General features: G+C 37.7%; 1 protein-coding gene across 4 annotated transcripts in view; it reads right to left on the reverse strand.

The window, feature by feature from the left end:
• Positions 1-1,478: 1,478 nt before the first annotated feature.
• The window catches only part of LOC124643704 (histone-lysine N-methyltransferase SETDB1-A), a 39,411-nt gene continuing 21,908 nt past the window's right edge, over positions 1,479-18,981 (reverse strand). For all 4 annotated transcript variants that reach the window (XM_047182741.1, XM_047182744.1, XM_047182742.1 and 1 more), the window contains 18 exons: positions 17,699-17,816; positions 17,230-17,326; positions 16,266-16,465; positions 15,186-15,370; positions 14,364-14,465; positions 12,782-12,889; positions 10,160-10,305; positions 9,056-9,251; positions 8,402-8,569; positions 7,300-7,436; positions 6,502-6,565; positions 6,151-6,264; positions 4,762-4,878; positions 4,053-4,186; positions 3,447-3,613; positions 3,066-3,132; positions 2,281-2,365; positions 1,479-1,831 (listed from right to left, as the gene is read on the reverse strand). In XM_047182741.1, coding sequence (XP_047038697.1) covers positions 1,625-1,831; positions 2,281-2,365; positions 3,066-3,132; positions 3,447-3,613; positions 4,053-4,186; positions 4,762-4,878; positions 6,151-6,264; positions 6,502-6,565; positions 7,300-7,436; positions 8,402-8,569; positions 9,056-9,251; positions 10,160-10,305; positions 12,782-12,889; positions 14,364-14,465; positions 15,186-15,370; positions 16,266-16,465; positions 17,230-17,326; positions 17,699-17,816 — 2,412 coding nt within the window. In that variant the 3' untranslated portion in view covers positions 1,479-1,624. The remainder of the gene's footprint in view (positions 1,832-2,280; positions 2,366-3,065; positions 3,133-3,446; positions 3,614-4,052; positions 4,187-4,761; positions 4,879-6,150; positions 6,265-6,501; positions 6,566-7,299; positions 7,437-8,401; positions 8,570-9,055; positions 9,252-10,159; positions 10,306-12,781; positions 12,890-14,363; positions 14,466-15,185; positions 15,371-16,265; positions 16,466-17,229; positions 17,327-17,698; positions 17,817-18,981) is intronic.

Here is an 18,981-nt window from a genome sequence, read left to right on the forward strand (position 1 = left end):
ACGAAGGGAGTGTCAGTATGACGAGTGACAGGGGAAAATGGAAGAAGATGACATATTGCGCCGATCCCAGATAAAATTGGGAACAGGCAGAAGGAAGAAGGAGAAATATTAGTTACAAAAAAAACGACAACAAATTAGAAACAGGATTTTCTCAATGTTCTTTTATTTTAGTCAAGACAAGTACACAGTCATGAACAGATTACATAATTTACAAGAAGTTTAATTTAACCTAAGACCCAAATTTCACCAAAGCAGAGAAGTTTTTAAACAACCAATAGAATTTCGTTATCCGAACGTCTCATCAAAGACTACTTATGCCCGTTTTCTTAAAGCAACGGTTATAGGTGAACTTATATTGTACTCTCTCCGTTTCGCTTTGGTGGAATCTAGGCCTAACACTGACTACAATATTTAGACAACAGTACAATTTGATTACCTAAATAATAAGCTACTATTTAAAACATTACCGACAATATAAAAGTCAGTTTTCTTACTACAACTGTTAACAATGAATTTTCACGTTCAATTTTCTATATAAACATGTTAAAAAAAAGGACATTAATATTGTCGGTGAAAATGAATCTTAAAGTTGAACATATCAAAAAGTATAGACAGATCATTAATTAATCAAGCTTTTTAATCATAATACCATGAATTTAGCCTTGTATAAAACTCAATCCGTCTTACCACAAAAACTTTTAAACGTCAGTTTATGCCTTGTCTAAAAAAATGTCAAATTATGACGTTGACATATGGTTCATTTTGCAGCCAAAATTTTATTAGACAAGTGTAAAACAGGGTTTAAAGTTTTTGTAGTAAGGCCCAATATGGCTAGAAATAATGTTACTTGTGAGATGACGGCAAATAGAAGAGTATGGAAGAAGAAAACATGCTGCGCCGACCACAAATAAAATTGGGAAAAAAGGCATATTTTTATCAAACGAAACGACCAATCGTGAACGAGAAAGATTCTTGGCAACATTATCGAAATTCACATCCTTTTTAAAGACTAGAATACATATAAGCCAATATTAACAAATAATTCAGAAAAACAACATAGAATATTAGATTCTATACTCCATTTGAGTGAAACTTTATAATATTAATATGTAGAGATAAACAATCTTGATATAGCTTTTTATTTAAAAACTCATTTAAACATATTCTCAGCTAATATACTTGCAGTAAATACAATTAATCAATTGAGTCATTCTTTAAAACACTAATTTATTTGTGTAGTATGTATTTTTTTTTTAAAGTCCTTTCAGCCCAGATTATCAAGAGACCTTTAGTTTAAGTGCCTACTTCAAATGGAGTACAGAAAATTATTACTTACGGCCAGTTTTTCCATCAAAAGTTAAAGTAATGTCTAAAGTTAAAGTAACGGTCAAATTTGTTTTTTCAAGGCTAAAGTGACAGCAAAATTCATAGAAAAATTGAATTTAACCGTTACTTTAACTTTAGTCATTACTTTGACTTTTACTTTGGCTTTAACTTTTGATGAAGAAACTGGCTGTTAGACTGCATTCAGCAATTATATTAAAAACTGAAAATTAATTACAGCAATTTTTTTCTGTTATACAAACGACAAATTTTAATATTAATACAAAACAAAACCTATATTTTACAAAAGTCGTCCCCTACAATTAGGCGCTCCGCAATGACAGTAAAGTACCTTCCCGGGAACCGAACCTACGTCATAATTGTAGTTCCAAGTTAATTCGGTACCGGCTTTTATATGAGAAAGAGCGAAGAACGCCACCCAAGGAAACCGTGGGTCGTGAGTGTCGACAAATACGTTTTGTACGAACACATTTGGGCAGCAGGAGTGCTAAAAAAGAAGAAAATTTGTTAATTGAGTATTAACCTCTCGCAGATTAAATTAGACTTGTATAAAAAGTACCGTAAATGTGTAATTTTGATTTAATAAGTTATGTTGTAGCAAATTTTTTGTCGATATCGGTTAAGCCGTTTGTGTGTAAAATAATAACAAATATCTTGACAAACTTTATTTCATTAGCTCCTTCTGCAAGATACAAGTAGCATACCTGTAGCCTTCCTCGACTGATTGGACATTGAAATATATTTTTTGTCAAATCAGTCGAGTATTGCCTGAGATTAGCACGTTCAAACAAAAAACAAACTATTCAGCATTACAACACATTAACTATACATGAAAAAAAAATAAAGTATATTCAATTTGTAAAAAAGGAGCTCGGACTGTTTGGAGCATGTTTTAAAGAAAATTTTATCCAGAGTAAAATGTAAGAATGAACTCACATTAAGATATCTGCCGATGTTGCCCTGAACCTTAGCGTCCATGATGTAGCACGCCTCGTCCTTGCCGAACAGAGTGCGGACCGATCTGAGAATTAAACACAAAATTAATCAACAACTATAGGAAATCTTTAAAAAATTGGGAAAGACACTTTTAGACGCTTTCGTCACTACAAATTGGAAATGAACTTGTATGGCTGTCCAGTGTCCGTCCGTTCTCAAAGCGTAATAGACAGTTTTTTCGCATTTATAATGTATTAGCTTCCGCCAGCGGCTTCGCCCGCGTGGTGTGTTGATAAAAAGTAGCCTATGTGTTAATCCAGGGTATCACCTATCTACATACCAAATTTCAATCAAATCGGTCCAGCCGTTTTTGCGTGATTGAATAACAAACATACATCCATACATTCTCACAAACTTTCACATTTATAATATAAGTAGGAAGGGCTATCTGCTGCCCCCGTATGAATTGAAGCCTGCTATATCTTTCTAAGGTTTTAGGCTATCTTGTATACGGAATTTTATTTACATCGGTTCAGTCGTATTTATGTGAAACTGCGATAGAGGGACAGATAGTTATTTTCGCATTTTTAATATATTTAATTGTAACATAGTGCGAGTTCACAAGGCCCACTTAATGTGTAGTATGTAAGGGAATATAGTTAAGGAATCATATTTTTAAGTTACTATGACGAATTAGGTTAAGTTTAATGTGTAATGACAAAGTAAATATGTGATAAATAAATAATATTAGTAAATATTAGTGGCATGGATATAGATTTACTTACTTGTATTTAGAAATGAACTCGCTAGCTCCCATGCCTGCTTGCACATTGAATCTAGACGGTTCTCTCACTGTTAACAAAACAAATTCATATTAAAACCTTTTCAAAAAATAATGTTTCAGAAGGCACATTACATTGATAGGTCCCGGCTGTCATTGAACATCCTTGGCAGTCGTAACGGGTAGTCAGAAGTCAGTAAGTCTGACACCAGTCTAACCAAGGGGTATCGGGTTACCCGGGTAACTGGGTAGAGGAGGTCAGATAGGCAGTCGCTCCTTGTAAAATACTGGTACTCAGCTGCATCCGGTTAGACTGGAAGCCGACCCCAACATAGTTGGGAAAAGGCTAGGCAGATGATTTAAATCTAGAGTCTTAATTACATACCTTCTTCATCATCACTAATAGTGATACAATCTTCGTCCGCATTCGATTCCTTTGTATCTTTATCTTTGCTATCTTTTGTATCTTTGCTATCTTTTTCCTTTTCCTTCTCGTCCGTTTCAGACTTTTCTTTATCTTTTTTGTTCCTCTCGCGTTTACGGAGACGTTTGCTGTAAAAATAGCTAAATTATTAACTCCTCTTTCCTTTTACATTAAAAATGAGATTGTAACATACTACGTCACTAGCTGTTTTCCGCTCTTTCACCTGTGTCCAGATGGACCTAATTCCCGCTCGCGGATAAAAGGTAACTCATCTCCTTTCTGAGACTTCTGAAGACTTTCTTTCGAATTTATAATATAATATTATAGGCTTGGTAAAAATTTTTTTTCGTAGATGGTAAATGAAAATAGGCATGTCTTATGGCACGGAAAAGAGAGTGGAATACTTTTACGTATTCCAACCCCAAAACATTTGTTTTAAATCGATCTAGAAAATCCTTAAATTCGAGATCAATCAAAAAAAAGTTTTCGATTTTATATTGTTTTGATATTTCAAGGCCTTTCAAAGAATTCTGCAACTAGGTTAATGTCTATGGACCTCATACTCACTTGAACTCAGTGAGGCCTAGGCCAATATGGCCGGGCCTGAAGTCATCATCTTCCTTGTCAGTCTTAGACGCGTTATCCTCCTCATCAGAAGACGAGGTCTCATTCTCATCGCTGTCTCCGTCTTTTCCTTCTTTCTGTAACATAAAAAATATTATAATAAAAACTTTTATTTAGAATAATTTTGACTCATAAAAACACTGACAACAAATTAAATGAAATAAATTATTAATGATAAAATTTCAATTATTATTATTTTTTTATTTTAATTAAATATGTATTAAATCGTTTACATATAAAAGAACCTAAATGAATTGACTGTCAAACATAGAACCCTACTAAATTGTAGACCACAGATACTGCGAACATTTTACACAAAAATGTGACGTTTTGTCATCGGTCGGGTTATACCCGCCATCTTGAAAAAGTGTCATTCTTTGTTTACCTTTTGGCTAATGGCTCCTTGAATAGGGTATGTAATAATGACGTCCACGGCCAATTTCGACCACGGCGGCTGTTCTCATATAAGGAGATCAGTCAGCTGCGCAGGACATATTATAGTGCACAAGTATTTGCTTGGACACAGGTGCACTCACTGTTCCTTCACTCTTATAGCGCGATGGGACGACAAGCGACACCACCGGAGAGAGAGCAGGCCTTATATATATATATATATATATATAAATGACGCGTATACTCATAAAAAGCTTACCCTATCTAATTTCTTGTCGGCCTCGGGTATATCTTCCTCGTAGCCCTCCTTCATTTGTTCCACAACCTCTATGTAGTCTAACTCCGCTAGATATTCGTCGCCTTCGTTTAAACCGTCCTGGGAATAAATAAATATATATATATATGTAAATAGTAATATAATAAAACTGAAGAGGATTATCCGGAAATACTATGCGATTTCAAAAAAACATTTCAGTGTCAGATAGCCCTTTATTGAGGCTACCTATTATACAGGTGCGGAGCGTAGTTCACACTAGAAAAAGGCACAACTTGAGAAGCTATGAAAATATTAAATGGTGATAAAAATTAAAGTACTAACGAAATAATTTTGTACGCACAGTGGAATTTTATTAAAATAACCAAAATATTTTCTTTTTCACTTTTTCTTATGACAAGGGAGTAAACTTATAAACAATATATCAAAGATTGATCAATCAATTATTCAATTTATACCATCATCCTCCGAGCCTTTTCCCAACTATGTTGGGGTCGGCTTCCAGTCTAACCGGATTCAGCTGAGTACCAGTGCTTTACAAGAAGCGACTGCCTATCTGACCTCCTCAACCCAGTTACCCAGGCAACCCGATACCCCTTGATTAGACTGGTGTCAGACTTACTGGCGTCTGACTACCCGTAACGACTGCCAAGGATGTTCAATGACAGCCGGGACCTACAGTTTAACGTGCCATCCGAAACACAGTCATTTGGTGTCATTCAATTTATACCAAAAGTAATAATTTCAAATGTGGCTTAGTATAGGAACGACAAAGAGACAGAAACACTACTGCAATAAAAATTACCTTTTAATAGCAATTTAACGAACAAAATTAACCATACAACACACCTTAGGGTATTACTTTATTTAATATCTTGATGGATAAGCTAACCGGCCAGGGGTCCGATTCTCCTAAGTTAATAATGTCAAAATTGAATAGAAATCGAATCGCAATATGATCGCAATTGTAGTTTTAACCATATCGGGCATTCTGCTACTAATATAAGACCGATCGTATTCCAACGACATTCGATTGGTTTGCGATTGGTCTGCTGTTTTGGCGATTTTGGTATATGCGTTAGTTTGCTCTACAATTATATTGCAATCGTAAATCATTTGCAGACAAAATGATTCATTATTGAATGACAGAAAAGGATTTCAAAGAAAAAATAGCGGAATGTTACATATGCTTCAATCGTAATCGAGTCGTGATTGGAACGCAGTGGAATGTGAATTAAAATTAAATTAATGTCGCTTAAGTAAAATCAGTAGAATCATAAATTAGGAGAATCGGGCCCCTGAATAGTACATTATATTTTTTAATCTTACATCATTATATCATATCACATTTAATCATATCATACAATATCTTACCAAGTTAGCAGTAGCATCAGTGAGCAGATTTCCCGCGTAAACACATAGGAATGAACCTTTTGGCACGTCGTTCAACGCTCTGATGCCCCAACCACGGTTTAACGTCTTGAATACCTGTTAAACAATATACGAGTAAATAATAAACACCATATTGATTAAAACTGTAAAAATAGTTGTATGTTTGGTGAAATAAATAATAAAAGATTAATCAGGATTGTCATGCTTTTCCCAAATAACAAAAAATAAGTAAAAAAGTGAAACTGGCTCTTACCAAAGTCTTTTTTACTCACTGTTACTCAAAGTCAAAATGTTCTTTGAAAGTCTCTTAAATAAATCTTTTTATAAACTTACTTGTAACTTCAACTGCAGAGGATGCTGGGCAACGCGATTTAGACAAGTGTTCTTGCATTTACACCTGCAGAAAAAAAAACAAAGAAAATTATTTAGCTATGTACCTAAATAAACACACACACACAATTCTGACTTATTTACTGGAGAAAGCTCATTAACAAAATCATCAATCATCACTTTGGGATAAATAAACGAAGTATTTTGTATGAGAATTAAACATTTGTGTCAAAAGGTATAAATGGCGAACTTTTCATGTAAGGACATTCCCTTTCTAGAGGTATGTGAGAAGAGTCATGTGCCCTTATGGGACAAAAAAAAGCTGATGATGATAATGAAAGAAAGAAAGAAAATACATTTATTCAAGCGTGTGATGTGACAAATGGCCTTAAAAAAAATTGACATAAAAAAAAAACGAATTACAATAAAAGACACAACACGAAAAGAAGGTACATAACGGGTTATATGATTCACACCCACGTGAAACGGCCCTCCCTCAGCATAATGTTGACTATACGGGACAAAAGCTTCAGCGCTGAAATATTATTATTTTCGACTTCAAAAATCATCAAATGCATCCCGCTATGGGTTACGCGCGGTGAGGGAGTGTCAGACTCTTACTGACTAAAAACCGTCGTGTTCCGTCATAGGCCTTTTGTGTACCAGGGCCGCGGTATCTCTTTCGAACAACCCGCAGCCCCGGCAGGCCTTGGCCCTGCTGGGCCCCGCTGGGGTTGCTGACATCTCTTTGACTCACGCGTGGAAACACGCGCGCCGCCGACACGGGTCTGTTGTTCTTACCTAGAATTACACTCATAGATGCCGGAAGGCAGCGGCTCGGGCAGGCGCTTGTACACGTAGCCCACGTTGGGGCCTTCCAGCCCGATGGTGCGAGCGCCCTCTAGCGTCATCTTCCAACATGCGCATTTCGATTTATCCTAGAATGTAGGTAAATTAGTGCTTTGGTGATATTTTTTATTTATTTCAGGCAACTAGGGTCCATAATAAATTCGAACACACATATACACATTATACACACAATAAGTACTACATATACTTTCTTATTGAGAAATATGTATATTGAGAAATAAGAAATTCTGCAAGTCTGAAAGTGCTTTCAGAAAATTGCAAGAAAATGTAAACAATAGTTTAAAGGATGAGCTACACAATTAGAAATAGAAACAGATATAAAGAAAAAAATAAATTCCAAAAAAACTGTTAATCATGTCCATTCTTAGACTTCCTTTCTCAAAATGTAAAACGAGACCCTAGTTTGTTTTAACTGTTTACGATGTATCTTCATTATTCTTCATGTTCAAATTTTAAAGTGATAATTTTTAACAAAAACGGACGGTTATGTTGTCGGTGAAAATGGTCTGCCTATTACCTGGCTACCTCTCAAAAACCATTGCGTCTAGACTGTATTTTTTTTCACATATAAATTAAATAGAAAAAAAATTGGTTGTTTGTAAAGTAGGTTTACGATCGAGATGTTTACGTGATAACGTCTTATTGGTGATATAAGTTTTTGGGAACTAAGGAATTAATGAAGATAACAATTTTTTCAAATTTTAAATTACATCTATCGATTTATTCACACTTTTGATGATAAATTTCGGGTGTAAAAATCTCCATTCGTTTGTATGCCGCTAGAGTGAGAGAGACGAAAGATCGGTCCACTCACTCGAACGCTATGCCAGCCTCCGCTCGTGAGAATTCCGCGTGACAAGTTTCACGGAATGACTGGCAGCGCTCGAGATGAGACGGGAGATCGGTCCGTCTCTCTCTCGTTATACCTGCGATCGCGCTCGTGAGGTTTTGGTGTGACACAAGTTTCTGAACATGTCACCCGACTAAAACGATTTTAAAGACGTTATCACGTCAAAATACACAAAACCCTCACCTGACAATCATCGACACAGTCACAGCCGCAGAGAAACTCGGGGTCCAAGTTGAGCGGCACCCCGGCGGTGGGAGTCCGCTCGGTGTTGTAGGAGCAGAACTCCGGCAGCGAGTCGTCGTAGTAGTTCACGCACGGCACCGGCACGTTCTCTTTGCCGTGCGATAAGTCCTACACACAGTATTATTTACTTAAAAAAAGAATATGAAACTCAAAATCACGTCAAAATTTACAAAAAACAGCCCCCAAAAAGCCCACTTTGCTAATTTCTATGTGTTTTTTCTGACAAGAAGAAGTGAACATCCAACTTCCTAAAAGGAAGATCTCACATTATCATTATTATTTGATTTTAGTCATTTAAAAGGGAAAAATACAAAATACTTTTTATTTCAAAAATACAATTCGATTTACACGATCAACTTTTGGCTGAAAAAAAGCACTTTTTGAACGTCAAAATATACAAAAAATACCCGCCCTCTCTACACTTCTAACGTGTTTTTGGTGGGAAGAAATGGAATAACCTATCCGACTTCCCAAAAATGAGTTTTCAATTAACTGAGATGAATGATAGGAACACTTGACAAAGACCCATGTACAAAACATATCATCAAGTATCCGTTAGTGCGAAAGCACCATAAGAAATAAAGTTCAACTCACCTTCTTCCCAACCCGACACTTATTCAGCACGAACTCAGCTAAACAGTGCGTAGCTGGATGGAAGTCGAAGAGATCGACTGGCAGATCGCAGGCCACGGCTCTCAGGTAGCGGTGTAACTCCCGCACGTTACGAAGCCGCCGGCCGCAGGGGGCGCGGTACATCACTTCCTTGTGCCCTTTGAAACGGACTATTTGTCTGCGAAAATGAGAAAAAAAAACTAAGATAAAAGCATGGAAAGTAAAATCTCCTCAGAAAGTAGCGTCGCCAAAATGCGCGTGTCCGGGGGACGAGCAACGTTATGGTCTTCGCCCTTATACGCCTTCTTTGGACCCGATTATTTGTTGAAAGTAGGCTGAAAATCAGCACTTTTTGAAGGTCAAGTTTACAAAAGACAGCTCCCAAACTCCGCCTTTCAGTACTTGCCATATATTTTCACGTAAATGTCGGTCTCGCGTCTTATCTCTCTCCTGTGGCTCCTCCTCCGCACGTCGCCGCGCTTGCACTTCGGACCGCACTTGTGAGGAGACATCTTGTACTGCTTCACGAGGAATACCACCGAAGACAAGCAGAAGAGAGGAGGAGGAGGAGGAGGAGGAAGAGTAGGAGGAGGCGGAGGAGGAGGAGGAGGAGGAGGAATAGTAGGAGGAGAAGGAGCAAACGGAGGAAAAGGAGCAGAAGGCGGGTGACCAGATTAGAAGCAATGTATTAATATTTCATACCTCTCCCATCCGCTGAGCAGCGGCTTGACGAGTGGGTTGTAAGTGCGCAGCTCTTTGAGAGAGAGCACGTCACTGCGCTTGCACTCCGGACCGCACTTGTGAGGAGACATCTTGTACGGCTTTAAGAGGAGTAGCACCGGAGAGGTACAGGAGGGAGGAGGCGGAGTCGGAGCAAAAGGAGGAAAAGGAGTAGAAGCAAAAGGAGGGGGAGAAGGAGTAGGACCAAAAGGAGGAGGAGAAAAAGGAAGATGAGGAGAAGGAGCAAAAGGAGGGGGATGAGGAGAAGGAGCAAAAGGAGGGGGAGGAGAAGGAGCGAAAGGAGGAAAAGGAGCAGAAAAACGGTGACAAGATTAGAAGCAATGTAGTAATAATTTAAATTCTCACCTCTCCCATCCGCTGAGCAGCGGCTTGGCGAGTGGGTTATAAGTGCGCAGCTCTTTGAGAGAGAGCACGTCGCTGCGCTTGCACTTAGGACCGCACTTGTGAGGAGTCATCTTGTACGGCTTCACCGCGTTCTTGGGTGTGTAATACTGAGAAAAAGAAATATTCCAAAATGTAAGTTTTGCCAACGACAGACCATCCTCTGAAAGGTGCGGTTTTAATCTTTTCTCTAATACGTTTCATACCCAAGCAAAAAATAGGAGTACATAAATAATTTCCTTCTCCCCCGGACCGCAGTAGCGTTAAGACGTGTCCACGTGCTTATTTTTTCGCTAAACTATCGAGTAATAAATATCGGACGAGTACTAGGCGCTTAAAACACAGTGAAAGGTGGAAGCGGAGCGACTCAACGGGCAGAGCTGGACAGCAACACTTGCGACGGCGATAGCACTCTCAGCTCTCCTTCGTGTTACGTACGCCACAATCCATAAGCGACGGCGTTTTTAGTGAGTAAATATTGCTTTATCATCCCAGAAGAACTAACTTATTTAAAATGTCTGTCAAACGAACGCCAACGAAAAGTAATACCAAACTCGACAGCCCTATGCATTATGGATCAGATTCTATGCTTTATTATAATCCCAATGATCAGCAACCCACAGATCTCAATATCACAAAAAGATCTAAACGTCGACTAGACGAATCTCCAAATGATACTGACATCACTTTGTCTGACTTACTGACCAAAATGGACGAGTTGAAAACCCAGCAAGATGCCAAATTTGCTTCACTAGAAGTACACATAAAAGAACTTACATCTCAGAATACTGACATAAAAGATTCCATGGCACTCCTGTCGGCAAAATATGATGACGTCCTTAATAATTTGAAAATCATAAAACAGGAAAATCTTCACTACAAAAATCAAATTAAAAACCTAGAAGCCAAAGTAGAACAATTTGAAGTGAATGCAAGATCCACGACGGTTGAATTTAGAAACATTCCAGTCGGCAAGCCAGAATATAAGGACAACTTGGTCGAGATTGCTAAGAAAATTGGTGAAGTGGTTAATGTTCCCATTACTGAGTCAGACATAAGAGACGTGTTTCGATTGAAAATCAAAAATAAAGAAAACGGGCCAGTAATTTTAGATTTTACCTCGACCTTAAAGCGAGAAAAGTTTATAAGAGCCACAAGAACATACAACAAAGAAAACCGTGAGAGGCGCCTGACCACTGCCAGTATAAATATTACGGGACCAGTTGAGCCCATATATGTAGCTGAATCTCTCACGACATCGATTAGGCGCTTGCACTATCTCACTAGGATGTTCGCAAAAAAACACAACTTTATCCATTGTTGGACTTCCTTCGGCAAAGTGTTCCTGAAACGTAACGACAACGAACCTCGCCTTCGAATCACCTGCGCAGAAGATCTAGAAAGACTGGAAAAAAACATCTGACTAGGTTTTTTGTCTATAATCGACAGTAATACTTTTAATGCATGTTTTTTGTTTAAGTTTTTACGTTTTAGCTTCAATAGCGCCTATAATGCCTCTCTTACAAATAAATTATGTAACTCAAATCTGTATACTCACAATTCACACAAAACTCACACACACACCCATACACTTTTTCTGAATAAGATATATATACACTTTTCACTACATAGTCGTATAAACATAACATACCCACAGATTCGAATCTTTTATGCACCCTTTAAGCCCAAACAACCAATCAACTTCCGAAACTCTACAAATCTGAATACAAATATATGCCTGCATTCCAGTGATGAATTGCTTATGAATTTAAAAATGAATATGCCCATTGAATATTTTCCATATTATGAAATCTATTTTACACAAATTCGATGAGTTAATTGATATTCAAAATGAAATCGATTCCCTTAAAGTTGCTGATGTAGCTGTGTGCGATGTAGATGAGTGTACGTCTTTCCTGAGTGAAACGAATAAAAGCCTCAAAATATTTCACCAAAACATTCGCAGTTTGAAATGTAATATGTCTGGACTACTACCCATCTTGGCTAGTACAAAATTAGAGTGGGACTGCATCGTCTTAACTGAGTGTTGGCTACTTTCTTCTTCATTCATACCTAGTCTGGATGGATACGACAACTTCGCTACTGCGATTAATCTCACCCAAAATGAAGGAGTTGTGGTATACTATAAAAGCAACTTGTTTATCAAAGTGGAAGAATACAATATAGAGGACGCGAACTGCTTAGTCATTGCCCCCAATAAAGATACCATAGTATTTGCTATTTACAGACCTCCAGGTTACAAAAATCTTGATAACTTTTTTAGGTCTCTAAATTGTATGCTATCAAAGTATTCATCAATACAAAAGTATGTCACGCTATGTATGAAATGCATCCAGTCAAAATTGAATCTACATGTCCGATGGGTGGGGCACTGGTGATCCGTAACACAGGCATCCCATGCCTTTCACGGACACCAGCTCCTCACATATGTAACACATATAAGACTGAGTAATTGTACCTTTTTTAGTTATAAACAAAACATTGTGAGGAGAAATAAATAAATAAATTATAATTAACCAATACAAAGTTTAGCCCCTAAAGTGAGCAATAACAGTGTGAACTCACCACAACTCTGCTGGTGACAGTGTCAACATGGCCCGGTGCCTGAGGCACGGGCGGCGGCTGTACCGCGGCCGTCGACTTTTTAGCCACGGCGCGTTGACGACGGATCTCCTGAAGATGATTGAGAGAAAAAAAATTAGGATATTATATTTTTGAGTTATTTTTCTGTTTTGGGAATGATCATGTAGGATTTCTTTAGAAAAAACGCAATATTTTACCATCGATTAGCTTACGACCGCAGTTTTACCCGCGTCACAAGATAACTGCTTCCCATAATTGGATGGTGACAAAAAATATCTTATGTCCTTCTCCCTAGTCTAAGGTACCTCCTCTCTCATTTTGAGTTTAATCTTTCCAGCCATTTACACGTGATGGCATGACCAATGGATATAGAGATTCAGATTCATATACACGTGTAAATAGCTGGGTGGGATAATTAAAGAAATACGGGGTTGCTTCATACAACAACTTTATACGCAACTATATTCTGAGAGGTTAGGTGGAGGGAGGGTGATTAGATAGGAAACTTGTTCTTCCTGTCTGATCATTCCTTTATTTATTTATTTTTATGCTTTTTATTTTTCTTGTTATTACTAACATTAGGATATAAGCTACATACATGTAATACTAACACTATGGATCATTGTTGTCCGAAATAAATGTTATTATTATTATTATTTTGTATGTCTCTACCAGACCTCGGGACTATAGAGTCCCGGATTTTTGGGAGGCGAACGTGGGGCCGAAGCCAACACGCTGAAGCCCATTTGAGACAACTTTAATGAAATGGCGACACAAAACCGACGATTATCCCCGTATACACTATAGAAATGTACCCAGGGACAATCCCCGGTTCTGTGCTAAACTATTGCTAACTATGGAGGAAAACTACTTGGGCTATTGCGATGGGATGTTAGTGGACTAGGAATGGGAAGACTATGGGAACTATGGCACCTTATTATTATTTTATTTATAGGATTAAAGTTCATGGCCCTATATGAGCAAAATTATTTGAAGAGGCCTCAAATGTCTTTTCCTTCATTTTAACTAACATAAAGTCATTACATAGTCAGTACATAGGTAACCAACTTATTTATTTGACGAGGACTGTATTTAGCGGCATGCTTTTGGCCTGGCAGCCGATCGTAACTTAGTTACTAACAAGAAGAAGGGCAATGGCTAACAAGTTTGTATAAATTATTCAATTTGAGATTCAACGTGCCAATGCTACCAGCCTATTGGGTACACTGCCGGGTCACAGTGATGAAGACCATTTTTTCGACGCCCGCTATTAGTTTTAAGTTTCTTTTTGTGTAAATACATATATATTGATTTAATTAACTTTCGAATAATGTACAGTTTATTTTTAGTAATGTAAAATCACAGGTTGATGATGATGGAAGGCGACGAAGAGGAAGATCAAAGAAACGCTGGTGAGAAGATCTAGACAGTTTCCACAAGAACTGGCCACAAATAGCGACCGATAGGGAAAGATGGAAGGCTATGGAGGAGGCCTTTGCCCAGCAGTGGGACAACATAGACAACATTAGTTTAAGTGATTTAGATCTATATTTCAATTTCTTACCTCATTTTGTTGTTGTTGGGCCAACTCCTCCGTCTGTGTTTCCGTTTGTTTGTTTGTGTCCTGTTCGTCTGACCGAGTGTACTCCACGTAGGGCATATTCAACTGTAACAAATTATATTATTGTTATATATTTTTGGTATATAAATGTAATTTTGAATGTGAAAATAATAGCCACCATGAATTCGTGGTGGCCTTGTGGGTAAAGAACCAACCTCTCAAATATGAGTGTGTCGGTTTGATTCCAGGTCAGGCAAGTACCAATGCTACTTTATAAGTTTATTTGTACTTTCTAAGTATATCTTATATCATATCATTGGCCAAAAACAAGGGCCAATATGGACCGGTAAATTACCAACATTGGTAAACAATCACGACTAATATTGGCCTAAAAAAATGACTAACTTAGGCCAAAAGCAATGACCAACATTGCTGAATAACAGTGACTAACATTGCTCAATAACAGTGACTAACCTTGTTCAATAACAGTGACCAACATTGCTCACCAACTGTGACCAACATTGCTCACCAACTGTGACCAACATTGCTCAACAACAGTGACTAACATTGCTTAATAGTAGTGACTAACATTGCTCAACAACAGTGACTAACATTGCTCAAAAACCATGACCATATTATTGAGCAACATTTAAAGGCTATAGCTATAGGTTAGTGCCCATAGGGTCCATATTGTCTTTAAACTATAGAATGTATCACCTGTATAATATGTAGAATGCTAATAAAGAACTCAGTATTGAGTTACAGTGACCAACATTGTGAACAGGACTCGTGCTAGTGACGCCTAGCTATATGTGTACAACTCACCCTAGGCTGAGCCCTGTTCCGAGGCATGGGCCTGGGGCGATGTCTCTCGGCCGCCCTGAGCTCTAGGTACAGCGGCGCCAGGCGGGTGGAGCCGCGGTATATCCACTCTCTGCGTCCGTCGCCCACGAATAGGACTTGTGCGAGGGACGCGTCCACTTTTGTTACGCGGGATGACCACCATTTTCCTGGAGAAGTAGATAATTTTTCATGTAAAAAAAATATATAAAAATAATAAAAAAAAACATATTCTTTCTATACAAGGTGTTGATTTGCATTTGTGTCATATTTCAGGAGGAGATAATCGATTGGAATTACAGTAGACAAGAAATAGCTAATATGCACTGCTTTTTTTTTCATTGTAATGCCATAGTATTTCAGAAGTAATCCAATTTTATGAATGATCGTTGCGTATGCTTTGTGTTTGCGTTTGTGTGAGGGTGCAGCACGGTTTTAAGGCAAGTAACACACGCGCCAAGTATAAATACGGCTAGATGACATTGACGGAATTCCGAAAAAGTAATAATAATTACGTACCAATTTTTTTGTTGATTTGGGTCGAGGATCATTAGCATAATTACGTCCTTGAATATGGCACGGATGCAAATCAACACCTTGTATAAATGCTTCAAAACATGTGAAATCATCAAAGGAAATCCCGCTGTGGCTTAGTAGCATGAGGGAGTGTTACTCTAACTGACTAAAACCCATCATGTTCCTTCTTAAGCCCTTTATGTACCAGCACCGCGGTAACTCGCGCGAACAATCCCGCAGCCCCGGTAGTTTAGAACAGACTTAAAGGGTGGAAAATGAAGCTTTAAAAGTCGCTAACACCAAGATGCAAGATATTTATTTTTTCAATGAGTTTTAGACCTTGCCAAAAGGCTAATTTATTTTCTTTTTGAACGCGCTTATCTCAGGAACTACTGATCCGATTAGAAAAATTCTTTCAGCGTTAGATAGCCCATTTATCGAGGAAAACTATAGGCTACTTTTTATCCGGATTCGTGGAGAGATTCTCACGGGATGCGGGTGAAAACTCTGACAGAAGCTAGTAGAACCAAAAAATCTTGGCAAACTCACCGTTCCACTCAGTCTTCAGATGCTGTCCCTCATGCAGCCTCACCATGGGCCTCTCAGGGTACGCCATGAGGTATTCCCGGACGAATTCCCGGGAGAATGGATGGACTTCCTCCCAGACGAGGGGTGAACTCTCACAGACTAGGCGAGTGTGCTTGTGTTCAACGTATTGAGCGTAACCGTCGTCGAAGAATACTAGGTATCTGAGAATAAAGAAATCTTTGTTAAGGACAGTATTTCATAATCATCTTCAGCATTTTTAATCGATTCCAAAAAAAATAGGCTCTTTTTTTAACGACGTCAAAAATCATGAAATGACCCCTCCTGCTATGGGTTAGCAGCAGTGAGGGAGTGTCAGATTCTTACTGACTAAACACCGTCGTGTTCGGTCATAGGCCTTTTATGTACCAGGGTCGCGGTTTCTCTTTCGAACAACCCGCAGCCCCGGCAGGCCTTGGCCTTACTGAGCCCCGCTGGAAGGAAGAGGCTCTCAATTCGTCTGTTTTTTTTATTATTTATTAAAATCTTTCGGAATTAAATAAAGGGATCATGTATTATTTTTAATTATTTAATTTAAATATTTATTATAAGGCAACAATGGTCTATAGTATTCTATAGATATAACTAATATAATAGAGGCGAATGATTGACATGTCTGAACTACTGGATGGATTTTGATGTAACTTGGCAGTCGTTTAGCTCATACATGACAATGTTATAAGGGCAACTTTTTATCCATATGTGGGAAGTAGTTCCCTCAAGAAAGCGGGAAAAACAGCAGGCAGAAGCTATAGTCAATTCTATGATTAAATAATGAGGGTGAGTTGCACCGTTTAACTATAACGATAACCAAACCACGACCTGCCGTAAAATTACCACTCATTGGTTAAATCGGTGATTTGATAACTGAAAATGTTTCGGTTATCGTTATAGTTAAATGGTGCAACTATTATTATTAATATCTTACCTATAACTATTAACAGGGTTAGGTATTTCAGCTACAACGCCTGAATAAAAAGATTCTCTCTTACTGCTGTCCTTAAAAAGCGCTATAAGACGAGTACCTGTGAAATAACAATAATAAACAATATAGGTGCTGGAATGTTTTTCAACTAGTGCGCAAACTTTGGTCACTTATAGTTAAATAAGTTTTAAAGATAGGTACGTATACTTCTACTTTGATGTTTTAGTACAAAAAACTTCTTTTACAACACATTTCATATATTTTAAAATACATATATAAAAAGACATCAGTATATTTACTTTTTATTCTTATAATTTCATTGTTCCTTTTTTATTTATTTATTTATTTAACAATTTATGTACACAGTGAAAATATAAAAGAAGTATTTTTTATGTTGTTATTGCGTCGTTTTATTTTACTTTTCTTTCTTCCCTATTTTGAATGAACACTTTTTGACATGTTTCTGACTTACCGATAGTCATTCTGACGTCAGCGGGCTCCGAATACGCGATGCAGCGAGCTGGCAACACTTTGCCGTTGGCTTGACGCTTGTGATCGAACTTTATCCGACACACTGAGAAAGGAGCACCCTGAAAAAATAGATTATTTTAACAACTTAACAAGAATTTTATTTTAACTCTATATTAACTGACCGTATCGGGATAAAATATAGCCTATGTTACTCGGGAAGAGTGTAGTGTTCCAACAGTGAAAGAGTTTGTAAAATCGGTCGGTTGTATGTTTCACCATAGACACAACATAGCGCACTGAACTTATTTTTAGATATACATTTTCATATACCTATGTTTTACAAATAATCATTCATTTTGACGGTCCAGTATAGACTGACAGACTACTGTTATCCAAGTAAGCTTCTTCTAAGCATTCCCAAATCCCTTTCTAAATTTGCATCCCTTTATAAATTTTACCAAAAATAAAAACATTATTAGGTTTGCGTACTCTTTATGTGATACCCCGCTGAATAAAGTAAATTCAGTACGTGACTTGGGCATATTACTTGATTGTAAACACTGTTTGGATTTACATATTGAACAAATAGGAAATAAAGCATATAAGATGTATGGATTTATAATGAGATCCACTTATGACTTTAAACGGACCTCGTCGTTCCTCTGTCTATATAAATCATTAGTCCGCTCTCAGCTTGAATACGCCGTTCCCATCTGGAACCCGTACTATAAGAAATACATTGATTTAATAGAAAACGTACAGCGCAGATTTCTTCGTGCAATGCATTTTAGATGTCACAGAACGTACTTGTCGTATGACCAGCTGCTTAGCAGATACAAACTCTTAACGCTCAGCTCCAGACGCAAACAACTAGAAGCAATGGCCCTATATAATATTGTTAATGGCAACTTTGACTGTATCGACCTCAATAATGTACTCTGTTATGCCGTCCCTAGGACTGTTCACAGAAGGCAGGTGCGAGTGGGTACGCTATTTGCAATAGGTACCTGCCGAACTAATACTGGCCAACGTTCACCAATCCGACGAATGGCAGCATCTTATAATAAAGAATTTGAATACTTGGACATATTTACATGCTCCATGAATTTGTTTCGAAGCCATTTGTATGAGACGCTTTTGCGTTCTTAGATATGTGTTTTTATATTATTACTGTATTATTATCTCTTCTATTTTACTTGTTATACTAACTGTCATACACGAATAGCTATCCCCTAGCATTTTTGAAATGAATTCAATATAGGTAATCTGTGAACAGCGCTGTGG

Source organism: Helicoverpa zea, chromosome 28, assembly GCF_022581195.2.
Source record: "Helicoverpa zea isolate HzStark_Cry1AcR chromosome 28, ilHelZeax1.1, whole genome shotgun sequence".
NCBI classification, from domain to species: domain Eukaryota; kingdom Metazoa; phylum Arthropoda; class Insecta; order Lepidoptera; family Noctuidae; genus Helicoverpa; species Helicoverpa zea.